The sequence below is a fragment of the Phalacrocorax aristotelis genome, chromosome 5 (assembly GCF_949628215.1).
Source record: "Phalacrocorax aristotelis chromosome 5, bGulAri2.1, whole genome shotgun sequence".
Taxonomy (NCBI): Eukaryota; Metazoa; Chordata; class Aves; order Suliformes; family Phalacrocoracidae; genus Phalacrocorax; species Phalacrocorax aristotelis.
This window is the reverse complement of record NC_134280.1, coordinates 62,342,053-62,364,720: the sequence shown is the minus strand read 5'-3', so window position 1 is coordinate 62,364,720 and position 22,668 is coordinate 62,342,053. Positions and strand designations below refer to the sequence as shown.

At 39.6% G+C, this 22,668-nt stretch overlaps 3 protein-coding genes across 4 annotated transcripts in view; 1 reads left to right on the top strand and 2 right to left on the bottom strand.

The window, feature by feature from the left end:
- The window catches only part of WT1 (WT1 transcription factor), a 125,149-nt gene that overhangs the window by 91,337 nt on the left and 11,144 nt on the right, over positions 1–22,668 (bottom strand). The gene's annotated exons all lie outside the window — the stretch shown is intronic.
- Positions 1,962–18,176, top strand: EIF3M (eukaryotic translation initiation factor 3 subunit M). Of its 2 annotated transcripts, none has more exons than XM_075094913.1 (11): positions 1,962–2,098; positions 3,522–3,654; positions 5,061–5,199; positions 5,568–5,691; positions 6,240–6,334; positions 11,646–11,729; positions 13,103–13,202; positions 13,650–13,731; positions 16,712–16,855; positions 17,417–17,477; positions 17,899–18,176. In XM_075094913.1, exons 1-11 carry the CDS (start codon positions 2,057–2,059, stop codon positions 18,017–18,019), a joined length of 1,125 nt encoding a protein of 374 aa, XP_074951014.1. In that variant the 5' UTR covers positions 1,962–2,056; the 3' UTR covers positions 18,020–18,176. The 2 variants fall into 2 exon arrangements, with proteins under 2 accessions (XP_074951014.1, XP_074951015.1); XM_075094914.1 differs by lacking the exon at positions 1,962–2,098 and adding an exon at positions 2,208–2,509.
- Positions 19,012–22,668, bottom strand: part of CCDC73 (coiled-coil domain containing 73) — a 103,749-nt gene continuing 100,092 nt past the window's right edge. Inside the window, exons 17-18 of the mRNA XM_075094905.1 lie at positions 22,319–22,452; positions 19,012–19,221 (exon numbers count right to left, since the gene is read on the bottom strand). Of these exons, the coding sequence (XP_074951006.1) occupies positions 19,012–19,221; positions 22,319–22,452 (344 nt within the window). The remainder of the gene's footprint in view (positions 19,222–22,318; positions 22,453–22,668) is intronic.

Sequence of the window (22,668 nt, the reverse complement as noted above, 5' to 3'; positions counted from 1 at the left end):
AGGTTATGGATAGAATCACGCTATGTGTGTTAGTTGTGATACAGTTATGTAAAACTCAGAGTATAGAGCCAAGGGATGCAAAGGCTGTCCTGCAAGCTCACAATATTCCCCAAGCCTGCGATTGTGACTTTAATTCCTGCAAATTGCCCAGTAATTCTACTGCAGAACTAAGTTTTTTCAGTTTTTGTAGAAGGGGAGGAACTCCTACTCTCCAGCCAGTGAAGCTGAATTCATCAAGATTTGTTTTACTCAGGAATGGAAAATTTTCATAGGGAATTTCCAGGACAACATAAATAGCATCTGCTATTTTTTAAGCACAGCACCTGTCTGGAGTGGCATCCTTTAATCTATACATCCTTTGAGTTCATTATCAGTGCCTAGTTACCTTCCACTCTATTGGCAAACCTCTCTGAAAACTCCAAGGCTGCCATTAATATCCAATGAGTCTCCAAAGTTTGTGTAAATGATTTCTAAAAACAAACTGCTGTGAACACCAAATATCACTGTTAAGGCTCCTTTTATTTTGTGTCTCTGTATTTATCACTAAAATCTCATTTGTAAAATTAGGGCTAAATGAGTGTTTCACTGACAGCAGAGCAATGGCTTTTTTTGCTAAATGCTGTCAGGACTAGGAAGGCACTCAGTGCTATGGTCAATAGATCAATATAGCTTTTCTCATACTGCTGATTATTTATTTAAACTCTTGAAGCATAAAACAATACCTCCAGTCACTGTGAATGATATCTCATTTAGTTATTTTACATCAAGGACAAGACTTTACAAAACACTGCACCATCAAGATGATTCACACGTTCTAACATAAACACAAACCACAGCACCACAGTGCCAGCCTCAGCTTTCTCATTAGCAGTGTAATCGCCTCAGCTCTCTTTTCCTGGCAGTTCAAAACTCTGTTACTGGTTGTCAGACTGTATTTCTCCAAAGAAATATTTACCTTGAATTACTCAACGACTTTTAGAGTAATAAAAAGGTCTTTATTACATTCTAGCCAGTGGTTACGTACTGTTACGTAGCAGTGAGAGGCCATCCACGAAGCCTTCTCTTAAAACACTCCAGCTCTTATAAAACATCTTTAGAAAATATTTAACCCAAATAGTTGTGAACCTGTCTAAGTGTTGTCTAAATTTCTATATCTAGCAAACACTTAGCATGAGCCACAAGGAAATGAAAGTTTGCTTGTGGTTTTCTTTTCCCCTCTCCTTCTTTTCCTGGCTTTCATTTTGGCCTTTGAAAGATTGGGCAAATCAAGCTGCGTTCCTATCAGTGGGCCAGAGCTGTTGAGCTAGAAATTTCTTACTCTTTATCTGAAAAAAATGCAGGATACATTGGCAAAACTGTCATTATTTGTTACTTTTAACTGGAGCATGAGCTAAGGTGGTATTTATTAAGACAACATAAGCAACAGGTTACTGGCACCTGGTTAGGAACTCCTACCTCTGACTGGGTTTTGCTCCCAACATACCTAAACTAAGTCTACTATTTGAAGTCTTCCAGCAGAAAGAGTAGGTAAGAACTTAAACTCTTAAGAGGGGAAAAGTAGAAAATTTCTTTTAGGGCGGAAAGAGAAAAAAAACCACCTCATTCTTTCCAGGTGGCAACGGTCCTCTCGCACACAGGCACCGGCGCACCTGGGAACCCCTGGCTGAAGGTGGGCAGCTGCTCCCCCCTCCCTCGCCCTGGGCAGCGCCGAGCCGAGCCGAGCCGAGCCGCCCCCGGGCACGGCCCGCCGCCGCCCGGCAACGCCTGAGGAAGGACCAGGGGGTGCCGGGTCGGGCTGGAGGGACGCACCCTCCTGAGCGGCCGGGAAGGGGACCGGGGGTAACCAGTGACGCCGGCGGCAGCGCCTCTTGCCGTTCCCGCCCCTCACGGTCCGGTCCGGCCCGGCCCGGCCCGGCCCCGCCCCGCCCCTCGCGGCCAGCGGCCGCAGCCGGCCCCGCCCCGCGCGCGGGGAAGCGGAAGCGCGCGCCGCCGGAAGCCGCTCTGCCTTTCCGGTGCGGGCGGCGTGCTCGGCCCAGCCGCGGGAGCCTCCGCCGCCATGAGCGTCCCGGCTTTTATCGACATCACGGAGGAGGATCAGGTTAGCGGCCGGCGCGCGGCGGGGCCCCGGGGAGGCGATCCCCGGGAGTGGGGGCTGGTCCGGGGCGGTGGGCCCGGCGGAGCGGGGCTCCGTCCCGTCCCCTTGGCGGGGCCGCGGGTGCCGGTACCCGCCCGGCCGGAGGCAGCCTGCCCGTCGTGGGCCCGCCCGGCTCTCCGCAAGCCTGTGTGAGGTGTTTCATCGGGAGGTTTAACGGGAGAGTTAAAGCATCTGGAAACTGAAAGATAAACCTATGTTTGCGGTATCCTCTTCAAAGTTCTTCACCTCCCCAGTGCTTCGTTTTCATCTCTCCTCAGCTGCGCCTTCTTTATTTTCGGAGAGGGGAGCTAGTCGGGGTGCGGACGGGAGCGTTACTAACGCGCCTTGGTTTTGCAGGATTCGCGGCATTACAAGGTGGGAGCTGTGGCCGCTGCCTTTGAGCTACTTCTTCGTTTTGCTTTTGAATTTCAGGGTTTGTTGTTCCCAGCGTCCTTTAAGCGGTGTATATATACGCAGTTGGAAGTCTGCAAGAAATGCATACAGCTGCTAGCCTCCGGTCCTGTTTCCGCTTGCTGTAATGTCCAGTAAATCCCTATCAAGCAGTTGGTCTGAAACATCTCCAGTACAGTAAAGGGTTCTAGAGTATGCCTGTATGACACATATGACATGTCATGTGGCTGTGTGATACATAGGTTGTGTCTTAGGTACCATAATGATTTGACACTGAACTTGGTGTAAATTACAGCAGCGTCCTGGCCAGAGTTCCCCCCTGCCAAAAGTTGTGTGGTCTCTAAGGGTTATGGTTCTGCTGCCGAAACCATGGATTCTAAAGGTAACGCGTAGGCCAGTCACTAGGGAAAAGGTATTTTCCTGGTGTAGGCTCAAATCCTAACAAGACAGGGCAGGTCATAGGGTTATGTTGGGAACTGTCTTTAACTTGTGCAAAGACTGTAAGTTCTGCTTTCTCTAAGGTGGTTTTGTTTATACCCCTTTTCTTTTCTGGTGAAGGAGCAACTGAATAGTTTTATTGTTTAGCCTGAAGTTTTCAAAGGGAGTAAAAGATAATAAAAATGCATGAGAAGAAAGCATCTTTTTCACAAAAACTCACTAGGCCTGCTCTCCTCCAGCCAGCGGCTGTAAGTGACATGTTCCTGCTGTGAGAAAGCTCAACAGTTGTGTGGATCTCTTGAGCTGATGGTGAACCAGCCGCAGCATGTGTGCTGAGTTGATAATATTTGGGTCAGATGCTGAAGTGTGGGATAAGGAGCATTGTAGGCTACAGGGCAGTAAGGAGAAGCAAGAGCTGGTGAGAGTGGGTGGCACAGGCGGAGGAGTGGTTGCAGAACAAAACTCTGTAGGAGATTTAAATTACTTTGACTTCACTGTCCACAAGTGTCTTGTATTGTGTGTATTGGGGTTTTTTAAGGCTGCAGAACTTCGAGCTTACCTGAAATCCAAAGGAGCGGAAATCTCTGAAGAAAACGCTGAAGGTGGACTTCACGTGGACTTGGCACAGATTATTGAAGTTTGTGATGTCTGCCTGAAAGAGGATGACAAAGGTTTGCATCTTTAAGTCTTGTCAGTTTTGCTAAATGTATAGCCATCAGTGTTTTTAAACAGTGACAGTTGCAGAATTTAGAGGTACGTTGCATGGCTTGCATGTTATCGCATGCATCCTTATAAAACTGAAAGCGCTTATTTCCATCATGACCACGTAAAATCTGGATGTACTCTACCCCTCCCTTCTCCAAGCATCCATCACCCTTTAAAGAAGTCAGAAATCGAGCTAGACTGTGCTAATTAATGAGGGCACAGCAAGTTATATATAAAACAGGTTTTCCCTCTGAAAAAAAAAGTATGATAAAAATAAGACTGTCAGTTAATGGCTGTGATGCTGCAGATCAACAAAAATTAAGACTAGACACCTGTAAATGGAAGTTTTCAGGTCTAAATATTAATTGATTAATATTGTGTGAAAACACTAGGACTTTCAGTAGTCAGTAACTCTCATTGAGTTGGGGCCGTAGGTCCTTAGCCACTGCACTAATATGTTTTTAGTGACACTGGTAATGCTGCAGTTGCCTTAAATGATCTTTCTGTGCCTGCTGTGCTCTGTGCCAATATGAAAATTCCATTTAGAACTTTTAAATGTAAATAATCGATTGCTAATATGAGTAATATGTGTTGTTTGAAAGAATGTATGGTTCATCTACAAAGGAGTACTTAAGATTATTTTTCATGTTGCCTTCTACTGTAGGCAAACGAGCATGAAATAGTGGAGAAGCTTATTGTTCTGCTTTTTGATGTTCAGGTGTAATCTTGGGGAATAAATAATATCTTCCATATGTAATGAATTTTTTTCTTATTCTTTGCATAGCTGACATTTGGGCAGACTCTGAAAGGAACACACAAAACCTGTCTGGGCCTGTTTAGAAAGGATGTAGCGCCACACTTAAAACAGGAGCTGAGGAGGCTTTTGAATATACTTTGTTCTTGTAGGCATTTTCCCTGTGGTCTGAGTTTCCCATGTGCTGCTGGTGAAATATTTTACTGTACTTGAGCACAAGGCGTTACTCTTCTCACTTCAGAACTGTGGGGCAGCTGTCTGGATGTGCAGGAGGAAGCCACTGGGTTTTTTAAGCCCAAAATCTGAACTTCCTCCTACTTCTGTTATGTGTGAAGAGAGAACTCAGAGCAAGCGTCATACCAAATTCCAAATTCTGGTTTGGCCTTAAGAGTGGCAGTTCTTGCTTTACATGGAGGTGTGTTGATGAAAGACGACATGAGCCAAATCTCTGATATATTGTGATGAATATCCAGATTGGTTATCTTGGCATTTTCTTTCTTGTACAATTCTTGCTGATACAAAATAATCATTCATGCCAGAAGTAGCTCTCCAGCACTAAATAGCTACGGCTGATTGCTGCTTGCGGTTCTAAACAGCTGCACGTTTTGTTTTGTGCAGATGTTGAGAGCGTAATGAACAGCGTAGTTTCTTTGCTTCTTATCCTGGAACCTGACAAACAAGAAGCACTGATTGAAAACCTGTGTGAGAAGTTAGTAAAATTTCGGGAAGGAGAGCGCCCATCTCTTAGATTGCAGCTGTAAGTATGGCACAGAGGAAAGTGAGACAACGATATCTTGCATTGGTTTGTGTTTAGTTCAAAGCACGGCGTGTCTGTCAAGATATGTATCTGTTGCAGGAAGCACTCTTTTTTACCTTCTTTTTCCCTATCGTAAAACAGAAGTACCAATATACTTTCTTTGCTTGGGTATTACAAAATTAAAATGCATAGAGTTTTCGGCGGCTTTGCTGAAAACTGTTACAAAATTGGAAGCTGTTACAGTTCATTGCAGACGTAAGGTGCCACCAGGTGCTTTGTGTGTACTAGCACACATCTTAATAGAAATGTTTCCGTGCACTCCAGTAATGTTTTCTGAAACCTCTTTAACTCATTTTTTTGTGGTTTAGACTGAGCAACCTCTTCCACGGCATGGATAAGAACACTCCTGTGAGGTACACAGTGTACTGCAGCCTTCTTAAAGTGGCCTCGTCATGTGGTGCCATCCAGTACATTCCAACTGAACTAGATCAGGTAATTCATATGGTGCTTCAAGTTACAGCTTTGCATTAACTGTGCTGCATCTCACTAAGTACTAGTCAAAGTTGACACAGGCTGTCTCTCCCTGTTACAAATTGCCAGAGCCTAGTGAAATAAGAAATGCAGAATACAGAACTTCTAATCTTTTAAGGGTCTGTCTACAGAATTTAAATCAGGCTGCTGTTTATTTTCCGTTTCTGATGCTGAACGGAGTTAGGTGTGTCTGTTTGATTCCTGTGATAGTAATGAAAGTGAGAAGCTTTGATCAGGAGTGAGGCATCAAGTTCTCACCCCTTGCTCTAGAATCAGAGTGTATTAGAATCACTCATCCTTATTTAGGAAATAACATGGAGAGCACGGACTTTTGGCTTCTCATGGGAAAACTTCCAGGTTCTGCTTGGGGAGCCTGAGAGTCAGAGGACCCAAAGGAGAACTCTCTGTGCAAGATCTTTTCAATCCTTTTCTGCTTGAGAGAAAATGAAATGTTTTGTTTTATTTTAGTCTTTTTGCCAATGCTTCTTTTTCACTTCTATTCTACCTAGGTCCGAAAATGGATTTCTGACTGGAACCTGGGCACAGAGAAAAAGCACACTCTTCTGAGGCTGCTGTACGATGTCCTAGTAGACTGCAAAAAAAGGTACAAAAGACAAGGAGTAGACAGTCTATTTTAAGTTGATGTATTGTAAGTGATCTGTAGGGAAGGTATTCCTCACAGCACTTTTAAAATTAATCTGTACTGATAATTCAATCCAAATATACCTGGTTTTTTTTTTCTTGCTATGTTTTTAAGCATTCTTACATTAAACTGGTGTTTCCAAGTATTGGAATGTTAGTGGTGAATTAGCTGCAAACCACAGACTCCCAAAATAAAACTATTCCTTTCTATAAATATTAATCTTTGAGCATTGTAGCATTATGCCAAGTTTATTATTTAATTTCACTTTTGACATTTTAGTGCATGGTAGTGCTATCTCTTATTTAATGATGTGGGGAGGCTTATCAATCACAGTTAACAGAATCAGTCTTTTTGTGTAAACATTACCTTTAGGACAGAGCTTTCTGCTAGTTGTGGAAATTAATGTCCACAGAATACCTGCTTGGCCATTTAAAATTATTATCCTGGATCATAAGAAGCATCTTTGATCTAACAAACTTGGCAGACCAGTGTCTTCTGGCATGTAAAGTAATCCTCTGTGTATCGTGCCTGTAAATTAATGCAAGTCTTAACTGAGAGCTGTCATCAGTTTATCTTACAGATGTGATATGGTATATTGGCTGTCTCGGCCAGGGCTATTGAGATGGGCTGGTATCCAGAAGTAGTTTCAGCATGTAGTTCCACAACAGTTTCAGCCTATCTAGACTGTCCCTGCTGTAGTTTGGAATGCGTGTGGGGTGTGTGTGCGTTGCATCTCCCCGCCCTTGCCTTTCACTCTGTTTTCTGAGTTAGTTTCTAAGGGTTTTTGTTTTGTTTTGTTTTAAATTTTCATAGTGAGGCAGCACCAGGACCTCTGCACTGCTGACCTACACTGGTAGCAGAACTGCACTTGCATTTTCTACGTTTGCATAACCTTGTACTGCTGCAGAAGAAAGTGATTCTGTCCTGTGCCCCCCATTCCTGTGCTGTCCCCTCCAGCTACCAGTACCTGGGTGTGCTTGTGCTGGTGTAGGCATTTGTGCAACTGCACGGTGGATTGGACTAGGGGGGTGACCTTGCCAGGCAAAAAAAAAAGGCAAGTATGGGGCTGTCAAAGGAGGAGGAGAGTTTCTTCTGGCAGGAGAGTTAGCTTATTCTGGCCTGGTGAAATTGTAGCCTGGAAATGTTGCATCAGCATAGCAGGATCATTTTTAGCTAACTTCAATTTAGGGATGATTAATCCTTGTGGAGTAGTTACACTGTGAGCTACAACATGATTGGGAATTCCTTTTCCTGTTACTAACATTAAAATGCTTTTGCATTGATAGTACTGGATGATGGATCTCAGAGGGTCAAAATAATTTCAGAAATGGTCATCAGAGATCTTATATGTGGCTTAGTGCTTACTTTGTTTCAGGTATATTCCATTGGTACTCTGTAATGCTCCTACTCTTTTAAAACTTCTCACCTTATTGATTTATTGACAGATTTTAACTAGCTTAATTCCCACACTTAATAGCTAACTATTATTAGCTAGTCTTGTTACCAAATCTGTGGATTAAACTTCTAATTTTTGTTTCCAGTGCTACCAGTACCCTTGCTACCAAATGGTTTTTGCTTCCTAATAATAGGTGGTATTTTTAAGTTAGGCATTAAAAACTTCCACAGACCCTGTAATATATTACTCCTGCACTCAGTGTCCTTACCATCTGTTGCAACAAGCTTTGCACTGAACAGAGCAATTTTTCAGAGCGCTTACACTTCTCTTCAGAAAAGAAAACAAGAAGTGACCCCAGCACCTTTGACCTGGTTCACTCTCCTGGATCAGTGGGCAGTATTTGCAATAGTATGGGAAACTCACAGCAGCATTCCAGCTTTAGGACTCAGGAATGTTGCTCTATTGAGCAGTATGGGAAGATAAGTGGGAACTGAAAAATGAGTCATAAAAATCATACCTCAGTTACTGTGTGGATTTATAATCAAGGGAAGAGAATATATCATTGAAGATGATTTTTTTTTTTTTCTTTGTTCTATGTTTCACCTTCACTCAGTGTGGCAGAAGAGATGGTTCCTCATGGCTAATAGACTTCTCCCCAGTAACTTGGAAGTGAACATACTGGTAGCTCATGCAAAGTAGATCATGCAGATGCTCTCTGTGGTGTTCCTTTTCCTGCAGTGAGAAGTGAAAGCTTGTTTTATCAAATCTTTTCCAGTCACTTTCTAGTTGAAGTTTCTTCTTTCTGATGATAAAAATCATCTTGATCTCTTTGAAGAGGGATTTTATCTTTCCCATGATCAACTGAAGAAAAATTGGTGGTGGTGGCTGGAAAACAGATGGCTGATGCAGCTTGTTTCTGAGAGCTGTATTTGGTAGCTGAACTTTGCAGGAGATGAGGTACTTTCTCTGCTGCTTGTGCTCCCTGCCATAAAGGTTCTGCAGTAGAGTTTTGTTCCTGAGCTGCTTTAGTCTTCAGCATTTTCCTAGCTGTGTTGGTATGAAACTGCAAGGTAACCAACCTGTTTCCTTTTCTAGTTATAGGTGGAGTTTTACAGATTTGCATGGCCTGCATGGAGCCAGAGAGTTGAGTCCTGCTGTGAGGCCCTGAATATTGTGCCAGGTGCCAGCTTACAGCTGGTCTCTGCCATTGGCGTGGCAGGATTCAGAGTGGGATTAGTCCTGACCAGGTTTACATTCAGACAGGTCTGGCAAGTCTGGTTATTAATACCTGTAGCAAAAAGCTCAGCATGTCAGGCATCTGCAAAATAATTGTTTCATTTAATTTTAATGCCATTTAATATCATGTAATGTAAAGGGACTTGATTCCAACATCTTACCAAGTCTCTGAATACTCTGTATTTTTTTTCTTCCTTTTACCTACCACCGCTCTTCAATTCTCACTGGCTTTTTGTCAAGTTACGCATCTAGACTGGCAAGTGGAGCCAAGAGTACTTGTGCAAGCTGTCTTGCTAGAAAAAATGTTCAATTTGCATCTTAGGTGAGATACACATTAAGCAATGAGCTTTGGTAAAATAGTGATCTGTATTACTGCTTTAAACATCGTAATTTACGGTAGTAATCTGACACTGAATAGAATGAATAAGATAAAAAGGTCTGCTGTATTTGCTGAGGCTCACAAGAATTTAGCACAGAGAGTTTGCACGGAATTGTCTTGTGGCATTCTGATATTTCCTAGAAATACAGGTGAAAGATTCCACTCTTCCCCCTTCAAAAAAATAAAATAAAAAAAAAAAGAAAAAAGTGTTTATGGGATAGCAAATACTGTTTGAAATTAGTTAAGTTTGTAGTTTTCAATTTTTGCTCTGAAGGGAAGGGGGAGGAAAGGAAAAGTTCCAGAAATCTGTAAGAGTTCTGAAGTGTATAAGGAAAACTGCTGGAAGTTTATATTAAATAAGGGGACTTGTATAGTTAGATTGAATAGCACACCAGCTGAGCCCCTTATTTGAATGTCTATATAGTATCAGTCCTGTATTAAACTGGTGCTTTGTCTTCACTAAAAGATCTAGTGTTGATAAAATTTCACCAGTGCAAAAATCATAGTCTGTCATAGACTGATTCACATGCGAATAGTTCTCTAATATATAAAGCTGTCTAAATTAATTTTGCTTCACTGACACAGAGCTATCAGTTCCTCCACACACCAGAATTAGTTGCCATAACAAAACATAAGCTGACCTCCTTAATGCTGGATTCTTAAAGCAAATGTTTCATTCAAGTTTACACCCCTGAACAGAGTTCTGGAATACCGGCTGTGACCTATAGAAAATTCCCCTGCCTTGAGCACAAACTCTCTTTGCTCAGGTAAATGGTGTTGCTTGCTGCCCATGACGTTTTAGTATTTGTACTGCACATCTATGAGATCTGGTAAATTCTTTAGGAGCACAAAACTTCACCCTATAGAGAAGTGGTCAAATAGCAGTACTGTGAGATTTAAAATAAACACCTGTACAAAGATAGTGCCGCTGTACTACAAAAACCATTCAGGCCTGTGCTTTGATACCAGCTAAACCCGTATCGCGGTACAGTATGTAGGGAGCGTTGTGTCGGCTTGTTCCTCCTCTGTGCGATTTATGCCATTAACTTAAGCAGTTAAAGCAAATTGAAACTTTATTCTTGCACAGTTTTTTCTTTTAAGGAAGTGTTGTAGGTCAGTCAGACCATGTGGGGAAATTTGCTGTGCCTGGAATTGAGCTACTTTGAAGGAAGAGCTTAGCTTTACATTATAACTCACTGTACTCTGGAGAGTTGTGTCCAACCTTCCTCCCGTCCACTGAGAAAGCACCTCTCAGTAAAGCAGTTGCCAGTCTGTATGTGCATGAGAGCTTTCTGCAAAGCACACACTCTCATTGTCGAGGTTTGGTTGTATCTATACCCACACCCTATCCTGTTCAGAGGAAGTAGTAAGATGGCATCAGCAAAAGCTATTCTCTGCATGGAAGAACTGTCACAGCCTTCTCATAGTTAACAAGAATTCCAAGAGAAATAGGAAATGGATTTTTGTGTCACAGCATATTCAGTGTGTATATTTTTGCTGGAAATTTTGTAAAAAGCATCAGTAGTTGCTGGCCTCACTAGCAGTAAGAACTGTTACGTGAAAATAAATAAAAATTTGTTAAAATGACACAGTGATGGTCTCACAGCTGGTCTGCGGTAACGTTGTTTACAAAATAATCTGGGTAGACAAGGTGTAGGTTTACTCCGATTTCTTAGAATGAGTTGCTTTTCTAAAGGCTGTCTGTCACAGCAATGTTGGATGCTACTTGCTTCACAGCAGCCTCAGCCTATCTAATTGCTGACTGCTTAACTTCATCAGTAAAATGAGCAGCTCTCAATCTCAACGCTTGAAGAATCTGTGAAAGAAGAAAAGGCAGCTTTTTTACAGTGACTTTCCTGACCATAAATATTCTTTAAGATATGCCATTTTACATTTGAAATAAACTTTGCAGTGCTACTTATTCTGCAGTGATTAAATCCAGATGTGCATAAGAAGAGCATTCTAGTGAACCATATAAAGCTGTTCCTAGCGCAGAAAGCTTTTTCCATAGCCAGCAGACAATTTATCAATTTAAGAGAATGAAATGAAGGGTGAAGATAAACATTTTGTAGAACAAGAATTGAAAGAATACATCTAGTTAATTTGTTCTCCTCACTAGAATTAAAATGGATCATCTACATCTTTTTCAAGTGTAATTTAATTTGACCTATAACATCAAAATGGAATTATTTAAATATTTGAGTGTCTTGTTTGAATTATTTTTTCAGCAATCCTGAGGTAACTTTATTTTTCTTCTATAGTGACACTGCAGCAAAAGTAATGGTGGAACTACTGGGAAGTTACACAGAGGACAATGCTTCCCAGGCTAGAGTTGATGCTCACAGGTAATACTGACATCCCGCTTTCCTTAAAAGTAGCTTTTTCTCAATTGCTAAATGATGTTGATCGCCTTACTACAAAGAGTATCGAATGGCCTGGCAGGTGAGGGCCCTTCCTCTGCCTCTTCTCTATAGCATGCTGACCTGGTCAAGGGTTGAGCTGTGCAGCCTGTGGTAAGTTTGTTCCTAGGCAGGGTAAGGTTTAGGCCACTGTGCAAGTGCACAGGTGTACTCCTGGTCACGGCTGAGAGAGAGAACAGCCTTGGGGAAGGACATCATTTACAACAACCATGCAATCAGATTTGAATTGGCGTCCTTTATTTCAGATTTTTTGCTTACTGATTTTTTGATTCTCTGACTTTGAGGGTTCTTTTCAAATAGCACTTGCTCTTGAAAGAAATTCTTGCCATCTTTTCTATGATCAAGTACTAAGGATGTGAACTGCACAGAAATAAACTTACTTGTTGGACAAGCTGGAAGTAATAGATTCTTAACAGTGTATTTTCCCCACTGGGCAAAATGAGGAAAAGCTTGTATTTTGCCATTCTACCTATCATGATTCTTCTTAGGAATTAGATTTTTAGTAAGTCATGTAGTTCTGCCAGGTGTGTGCAACCAACAGTTCTCAAGGGAATTGTTTATACTTGAGTATGCAGGAAAATCAGGATGACTCATTTTGAAAATTAAAGTGTCTGTGCATAAATGAAAACTTCAGTGACTGCCCTACAGCAATCTGAGGCCTTTTACATCTGAAAGAACACGTCCACTGAGGGTTTATCGATTGCTGCATCTGTGCAAACCTTGGGTTCTTCTGGGTGTATGTTACGTGGCAGGGTCGTGGTCTAGGCCATCAGAGCGAGTGTAGCGCTCAGTCTTCTAATGTGCCGCTGCACAAAAGCTTTCATCTACAGGTCTAGAAACACTTTAGGTCTGTTTATAGTCTGGAGCTGCAACTGATAAATCGTAGGTCTTGCAGTGTTTGGTGTTGGGGTTTTCTCTGTTTTGTGTCACGTATTCAAGTGCAATTAATCTTCCTAAACAACTTAATTCTGTGAAATTTTAGGACGACAGTTAAAATACCTCTAGGAATGAAGGTTTGGCTGGAAATAAATGCATAGATGGAAAAGGTAGGGTGATCTGTAGTCTTACCACCTGGCAAATTTCATTTGTTATACTGAGCAAATCACTTACTGCTTTCTCTTCCTTGTTTTTTCCATCTGTAAAATGAAGATTAAAATTGGAATGCGACGTGTCTTACATTTAAGAATAGTTGAATACCTTTGGGTGTTTCCTAGAAAGCAAAGAACAGCAAACTGAGTTGCACTTACTCATAAAAATGTGTATTGCTGTAAAAATAAGCATTTTCCTTTTCTAATTAGATGTATTGTACGAGCATTGAAGGATCCAAATACCTTTCTCTTTGACCATCTTCTTGCCTTAAAACCAGTCAAATTTTTGGAAGGAGAACTTATTCATGATGTAAGTAACTTTGGTTTTAGCAAGATGGTTTGATATCTGTGGAGTACCTTGTTTTATAAGTGTGTTCTAAAATGAATAGTAATCTATGTCAGTAATATTGAGCTGCAATGTACTGTTTCTTTTAATGCTTTTAGAATTAGAAAATTAAAACATTACATGTGAAATGTTTCCCTTTAGAAATTTCAGAAACTCAGAGTTACAAGTCCTGCCCTCACGAGTTCTGCAGCAAAAGTGCCTCTAAAGTCTGAGAAGAGGCCGTAAGCTCAGCACAGATTGCCCTCAGCTATTGACAGAAAACAGAATTTTAGCTCTTAATGGTTAATTTTTCTGTTCAATACCTATATATATATAGCTGATACATATATTTATATGTATCTGTCCAGTCTGCAGGGAGGGGAAATGTAGATAATATTTAAACTGTTCTTATATTTGTTTTCCATCTTCTAGCTTTTGACAATTTTTGTAAGTGCTAAACTAGCATCCTATGTCAAGTTTTATCAGAACAACAAAGACTTCATTGACTCCCTTGGTAAGTTTTCAGATCACTATGTTTCTGACTACTTCTGTGGCTTAAGATACGGAAACCACAAAGGGCTTCAGTTAGGACCCATATAGTGAAGCCAAGGAAATTTAATAGGAATTTTTAAGACGGGATTAGAGTTTGTAGGCTCTGACACCACTGTTGGATCGTAAAGGGACCACCTAACTGTGCTTTGTTCTACTAGGACAAGCTGGTTGATGGGTTTGGAAGAGAACTGTGATTTTCCCCACTTCTATTCTCTTAAACCTATCGGGAGGGGAGTTTTAACGCACTGACACTCTAGGCTAGGCCAGAGATCACAACTTGAGCGAGTAAGCCAGCAGCTTGTATAAATATGGTACAATTTTTTTTTTATGATTAACAACTTTTTAACAGCAAATACTTCTCCTGAATGGCAAGATAAAACATGCAAATAGTGTGAGTGTGTGTCTGCATGTGCTGATGCATTAGACCTAGCAAGCCACACTCTGTCCCAGTTAATTTGTTTCATCACATGAAGCAGTGTGATGGAATGTTAATGTCAGCACCCTCTTTATTTACACACTGTGGAAAAAAGGAGTAGTAATTAACACTTTGACACTCCCCCGTTGATGTGTAATTGACTGTTTCAAAGGAGCACTGGTTCATAAGCTATTGCATGCATTAAAATTACGTTTTTTATATTCCAGCTTTTTAGGACAGGGGTCAGTGACAATGCAGAAATTGCTCAATGATGCAGATTTTTTTATTACTGCATTAAGGTTCTGACATATTGGTAATGAATAAATGTTTCCATAAAAATCAGATTTTTTTTTTTATAACTTTGATTTTGAAATGACACCTGAACACTGGCTGAATGCATTTGAGGAAAGGCACGGTTTTGCTTAAACAGAGTTTAATGCAGCCTTTTAACGCATGCATTATTTTGTTTAATGGAGTGTGGTATAATTCTGAGAATAATTACCCTCAAAGCTTTAAAATGCTGGTACTTCGGGTATTAAAATGATGGAAATATCCATGTGATTTTTCGTGGCTAAAATTAGCAGTAAGTTTTTGGTAGTTTGTAAAGGTGTATATAGCATAAGCATGCCTTTTGTCCTGTGTATTTGAACATGAGTTGTGCAGACATCTTATGCTTTTTTTCTTAGGGGAAAGTGGTTCTTTATTGTAATTGTTTTTATGTATTGATAATGGCTTATCTGTTAGTTATTTGTCCACAGATTCACATATTATTAGTAAAATCCTTAAATATCTGTGTAACTGTTTTGAAAGACAGTCTTCCGGTTATCTTGATCTCTCACCGGCTTTCAGGTATACTCAGGAAATGGGGATGTCTTTGAGCAGTGGACAGGGTAGAGGTTCTGAGGCAGCGCAGACCAGGATGCGAGGAACGTGGTCTGAGTGTGTCAGCCATGCCTTTGAAAAACTAGGGCAGATTGGTATAGAAAACACTACAATTACTAGATGAGGCATTCAGAAATTCTTCAGAACACCTGTGATCTGTTCCCCAAAGTAAATAGATTTTTAACCATGCTTTAAAGATTTTTGTGGGTTTTTTAATAACTTGCCAAGATATTGAGCTTTAAAATAAAGGATATTAGTAATAGGATTTCAGTGACAGTACAGCATCAGCTTTAGCTCCAGCTTTTCCTGGATGAGGACCTCCTGAAACCAGTCTATGAAAGCTGTGCAGTGAGGAAGGCTCCTACAGGTGGCATCAGTTTGTTACAATTTGTTGTTTTATTAATGCTGACAACTTAGGCCAGCAGTAGCATTATCTGTGTCAACTGAATCGCCCTAACATGTCCACAGTTAATCTGGTATTATCAGCAGTCTTTTTCGGAAAGTTAATCAGTATCTCATTTGCATTTGTTAATTAGGGTTAATGTGTGCTAATTGATTTTTTTGATGCTTGTAGAGTTCCATTAAGCCCAGTTAGGTATAGTTGCTGGTGCTCCTCATTCATCTGAATTATGGTGATCGCGTTTTTGTTGAATCAGTGCCAAATAGGGAGCCTGCATCATAATTATAGGTAATTAACACAACATGATGTCCTGCACTAATGTGCTTTCCTGTTAGTGTATGGATGTTATAAATTCCAAACTTCAGTATTTACTGAAGCAACATGAATGTTTATAATGTCATTCCAAAACAAAACGATTGACATTCATTTTAAAGAAACTACCACTGAATCTTATTTGGTGCCTCACAGAACTCGGGTTAAGAAATGCCTGGGTCCATCTGCATGTCTCAACTTTGTTGCCCTAGACTTTTTTTCAGGAAGACAGTCTCTGAGCTAGATGCGCAAGCGCTTGGCTCAAGTCGTCGTGTTGCCATTCACACAACCATGTGAAAGACCTAATCTAACTTTTCATATCTCTTCCTCTATTCCTGAAGAGCACTTTTTTTGCCATGCTAGATGCTGTAAGCATACACGTGACTCAGCCATGCTTTTTTACTGTGGTATGAACAGTTAATTTGGTGCCAGAACACATTCTTCTGTACAAAAATGTTATATTGCTAAACCACGACTGAGAGGGGTTTATTTTCAAGCAACTACATGAGAATGAGCAGTGAGGCTGTAAGGAGGCTTTGACATTACAAGTCACGTGTTTTCCATGTACTGTTGCATTGCTGTTCTTCCAAAAGACGCAACTGAAACATTCAACTGCACCCTCCCCACCTAAAATTCTGTTAAGGTGATGTTTTTACTCTCTAAAAAATTTTTGTAGATATTTATTACCTTTTCGTGACAATGACTGAGTCTTGATGAATTCACAACTACAGTAGTTATTTTAGCAAAGCACAAGGAAGGTGCAGGAATTAACGTTTTACCTCAAAAAATGTTGATAAGGACAGGTGGAATATTTTGATGTGAAATAAATTTTAAATTATTGGAAGCACATATACGTAAAAATAACATTAAAAACAATTTAATGCATTACTGAATTATAATTCATATCCATAAACCATCAACGCTTTTACACAGGCTTGTTGCATGAACACAATATGGCAAAAATGAGGCTACTCACTTTCATGGGAATGGCTGTAGAGAATAAAGAAATATCATTTGACACGATGCAACAGGAACTTCAGATTGGAGTTGATGATGTAGAAGCATTTGTTATTGATGGTAAGAACTGTCATACCGTACCTTACACAATGCTAATGAACAATTCCTTTAATAGTCTTCTAAACTAATGTTAAGTATTCAGAAGAATACTCGTTTTTGATTTCTGTGTTTGTTACAAGATGTAGTCTGTGAAACCTCATCCTTAAAGAGATGCCTAACAGTTGTCTTCTAAACAGTGTTTGTTTTTTCGGTGACGGGAACTGTATTTCATATAATTCTTTATAGAACTAATAAATTGTTTGCAGGTTTAATTTGTCATCTGGTTTTGTTTGCTGTCATTAAAACAGGATGTGTTTGTAGGGGAGAGAAGTTAATAAAAACTGTACAGGATATTGCTTTAATAGATTGGTGCCAAACACTAGGATTCATGCATGACCTTCATCTTGTTACATCATTTTGCTTTTCTGCCTACTAGACTGTTAAAACCAACAGCAAAACAATATTAAGTGAACTGCTGTGTTTTTATGTTTGTATTGATCTAATTTTGAACAGGTCTTATGTGGTTTAATACCTTTGCACTATCTTGAAAATATTGCTCAAACCAGCATTGCTTTTTTGCAGCTGTAAAGACAAAGATGGTATACTGCAAAATAGATCAGACACAGAGGAAAGTAGTTGTCAGGTAAGACTTAATTCTTCATAGCATTTTGCAGAACTTAGTGTGTTCTAATTATTTCACGTACATTTGTAGAATATTTTAACTAGAAGCAAGCTATTGTTCCTATCAGTTGCTGGTAGTTAAATAGTTGCTATTTATCATAATTTTATTAAAGCTCACACTGAATGTGATTAGCTTATTTAATGAAAGAGTCCTATTTTCCAGCACATTTCATTTAATGACCTAATAGTGACAAGAATACTAATGGCTGTTGTTGCTTTAAATATTTGGGAAGGCTACAGAATTCTTTAACTGATAAAGAGAAGCCCTTTTATATAGAGAAAATTTTCCTGTTCACTCGTGAGAGTAAAGTAATGCTACAAAAGAATTATTAGGTGGGCATGGCATCTAGTAATCATCTTCCAATTTTGTTTTACTTCTCTAGTCACAGCACACATCGGACTTTTGGAAAGCAGCAATGGCAGCAATTGTATGACACTCTAAACACCTGGAAACAAAATTTGAATCAAGTGAAAAACAGTCTCCTCAGTCTCTCAGACACCTAAAAATTTTTTTTTGACCTAGTAATGTCACTATAGATGAGATTTAATAAAAACTTCAACAATTTGTGAATGTTTCCAAAATGTATGCAATTGGTTTAAAGAAGCTAAATATTCTAAATTGCAACACAAAAAAAAGCAATAAAACCAACATGGGAAAATATCTTCGGTTGAATTTTCTTACATAATTAGCAACACCAAACAGCAATATTGGTTATGCTTCTTTTGTTCTTGTTTAACTTTACAATATGAGGATCTTTCTTTGCAGGAGGTGTGGGGAGGAAGGGAGAGAGATCAGAAAAATAATATTGCAAGTAATCGTAGAGTAAGGGAAAATTTCCCATATATACTAAGGGAGGGAAAATGTGAACCAGTCAGAAGTGAAGCTTTATGAAGCCAGATCTGCTGCCTTACCTTTGTAAATCGTACCTGATGCTCTAGTGTTGAAAGGGGGGACGTCGTCGGTACAGAATCAACTACAACAGATACATTTAAATAATTTGGCAGTGAAGGTAATCAGAAGATTTTCCTGTTCTCCTGCCACTTAGAACTGCTGAAAGTTGTTGTAAATGCTTGTAGAAACTGTTGTGTTTTGAAACAGTTGCGGCTGATTTTGCTTGAAAACTGAGTGAGCAGTCTGACAGAGAAACCAAATTGAAGTATTTCAGCCAAAACTTCTGAGTTCTGAGGAGCAGGAGGAGGGTACTCTTAAGTCATCATTTAATATTGCTTAGTCGTTATTAAAACATTAACTTGTCAACTTTTTAACTTTGGACAGAACGCATAACAACTCAGATTTGATTGCAGAAACAGAGAACTAATGTTACTAGTAAGGATTGTATTAATTTTTGAACTGGAAAAAAGTCTATACGCTGTATTAAACGTGATAGCACAGTGCATATCTACCATATTCTATAGGAATACCTCTACAAATCTGTTTTATGTAAGAGATTTATCTGTGTCTAAAAGACATGCTTTTTGTCTGCTGCCACTGATCTTCACGGGCTGCCTTCGTATTTTCTTTTTCTTGCTGAATGAAGTCTCTCCAAATTCAGGAATTTCTGAATTTCTTCTGTTTGGTTTTGTAAAATGGAGTTACAAGGAGAGCAGCTGTCCTCATCTCTGAGGGCACTTTCACTTCTTGCTTGAGCTGCAGTCATGTGAGAAGACTTCTGCTCATGCTGGAAAGCAGCAAATCCTCCTTTCACCTGACAGTATACAAACTTCACAGTTAATAATCCAGTGAGATTCAGGTACAAAGGCTCAAATTGTTGGGTTTTGCTGAGCATTAAGCGAGCAAGGAAGTGTGAACAGAAAGGTAAGTCAGTTGGAAAAAATACATTTAATTTGAAGTGCTTACTTCAGCTTTAATTTAGAAAACTTGATAATGACAAATATACTTTTATAAACCAAATCTTAACATAAGACTTGGTACAGAAGAGTATGATTAAAAAAAAAGACTAGAAAAATAAATAGTTTAATTAAACAGTTTTATGTTGCAACTGACATTTCTATTGCTATGCATGCACTTTAACAAAACCCAAAATCATGAGGTTTATAGTGTTAACTCCCTCTCTGCTTCACTGTATAGATTAGAAAGCAAACATTAACTAATGCAAGGTCTGTCATAGGTTGGGTTTTTACGTGAAAGATGTTTTTGTTCTTTGATTTGGATAGATATGAAGTATCTATCAAATAGTAATTAAAACTACTCAAAGGCATATGGCAGTACAGTAGGGAGACAGGTTTTCTGCTCGAATGATGAGTTCTCCGCTCGTAATCCAACCGTGTGCGGCTCTCGGGGAGGCCAGTGTGCAGCACCAGCCACCTGCCTGAGCACATGTGCACAACGAAGCCATGTTACACAGAGCCAGTGTTGCAGTGGTTCTTGGGGATCTGTAATGTGACATCTAATACTTTGGTTGCATGGTAGGGTAATTCTCTTATAGGGATCACAAGATGAGGCCTTCACCCTCTCCTCAATTATTTTTTAATATTAGGCAACTGTGCCCCAACCAACTGTAAGCCACAAAGTCTTTATCAGGCCTGCCTCTATTTTAGTGCATGAATTTTGTGCTAAAACTTCTCTTCCCTGTGCACAAGCATTTCTTGAAGTTCGAAATATGAACAATAGTCTTCATGCAAATTGTTCACTTAGCCTATTGCATCTGTAACAACATCACTGCCACGCACCTGAAGGTACAATAATGACTGTAATCTCCATTTCAGTGAGGAAGTAACTTCTTCATTTGAGCAATAAAATTTTCAACCTGTTAATTCTAGTAGCCATATACATAAACTCTCCCATGCTCTTTCCCAAGGCCTCAGAGAGAAACAGACCATACGTCATTGCAAGCCACTAGTCAAAATCTCTATGGAATAGCACCTGGGGCTGCATCTGTCCTGTGCTAATAATCCAAGAGAAAAACTTTCATTTAGGTCTTCCACATGTGGAAGTGAAATTTTACAGTGAAATAAAGCCATGCCATGTTACTTGGATTTTACTGAAGACAACAAACGTTTAGACCTCTTCGGAGAAGTAACAGCAGTTATGTAATAGCCTTTCATACAGTTTTGTGACAGTGGGTTTGGAATAAAGCTTTAGGAAAAATAGCTGTCAAAGGCCTCAGCATTTTCCCAATAAAATAAAACTAAAATGTGTCTTACTGCCAGCACCGAGTAATATGGCAACCTATGGGATACATGTAAAAATATTTTGCTGAATAGTATGACTGCACGGATAGGGACTTGTGTTTAAACTGAGCCGAGGATGCTTCTTCATCCTTACTTTGGTACTCAGGCTTGTACAGACTACTCTTTAAAACAGTTCTTCATATTTTTACTAGACTTGTGAGTGTACCTGTAGCATTTCTTTTTAATTTTTATTACTTTTTCAGAGTACTGTGCTTTGGTTGAATGAGACTACCCAAATTGTAGAAGGCATAAATCTGCTCTAATTGTAATCATACATATTAGTCAGAACAAAACCTGAGCAGCAAAAGAGACTGCTGAGCCTATTTTTAATCTCTCAACAGCTTTTTCATATTGGTCATAAAAATGGCAAATTTGAGGACAGAAGGTATTAGAGTGACACCAACACAGGAGGGAGGGAATGGTCTGCAATGTCCCAGGCTGAGATTTCATAGATTAAGTATTTAGAAAATAATCTAAGGTCAGACCACCAAGGCACTCTGTTCTTGTCCGTCTCAGCTTTGCCTTAGCCAGCACGTAAGGAGCTTTAGTTTGGAGGTGATAAAGTAGATGTACCCACAAACAGGTAATGAAGTCCAGCTTTGTATTAGCTTGTAGGTAAGGTCCACCTCAGTGAGAAGAAGCAAAAGAGACACAGTAAATACCAGCACTATGTTTGGTGAAAAATCTACCTCGCTCTCATTCCCAAGTAGAATGATGTTAGGAAAGCTGAGTAATTTAAAACACCAGTCTTTACTTCTGAGTTTCAGAGAATATGAATGCTAATGACGCTGAGATCTGATTAAGTCCACTGAAGTCACCCAACTTTACCCCTTGAAAACATTATACAGCCTGAACTCAAACTTCATCCAAAGAAGACAGCCATAACTACCTGAGAAATACCTCTAGAACTTCTTCTGGAAAGCAAGGTCAACTGCAGTTGTAAATTATTGTATCACACTTGAATACTATGTGTAGCATTAGATCAAATGCCAAAACAGCAGTTACAGCTGTTCAAGCTCCACAACATAGATCTAAAAATGTGGTATGAGCCATTGCTAGTGCCATCTCGAATGAAGTTGTCTTACAGGGAATAATAGGTTTCTTTTTAATTCTCTGCTCTTACACGTTTGTGTAATGTCATCCTACTAAACAATAAGATAACTCTAAATATGGCATCACACAACTGCAGCATAGAATTAACAGGCTCTAATTCATAGATACACTGAATTTTTAGTCTTTCACAGGTTCTTTTAAATAATATGTGCCTATCAAGTAATGAAGGAAACAATGTTTTTGTACTTTTACATACTACTACTATTTTTTTTTAACTCCTACTTTTACTGTAGGTGATGATTTTTATTAGAGTACACAATGAACTACCCTCTTCCTCCCCTCCCAAACAGACTGGTTAGCATCTGTTTGATTCATATGCTGTGACTTTTTCCTGCTGCTTTCTATCAACCTTAATTGTGAAAAATGGTGCCTTGTTGCCCTTTTGATATTATTTTGGAGATTGACTCAGTCTTAAAGTATCCAGATGCATACAGTTGTACAAATATCTGTGGAATTAGCTCACTGAGGTCTGGTCCGCAATATTTTTAATTGACTTACATGTTTTGTGGGAAAAGAAGAATCATAAAAAGTCTTTGCTATAGCATTCCATTCTTCACTAGGGTCTCCCTGGGGATCTCGGTGGATACTAGAGGTATTCAAAGTGTCGGCAGCTCTGTTAAAACTAGTAGAATCTGATTGACAAAAAGGAAATGGTAACAACTGCGCTTTAGTCTCTAGGCACTAATTGTAAAGTAACTAAACTTCTGGTTTACCTCTGATCTTAAAAAATGAAATATTTTTGTTTTAAATCACTGAATCTCTGTTGTAGGCTTTTCTCTCTTCATTGTTTTCTTTCACATACTTCTGCATCTATTTTGTCTCTAAAGAGGAGGTATGTTTCTACTCTG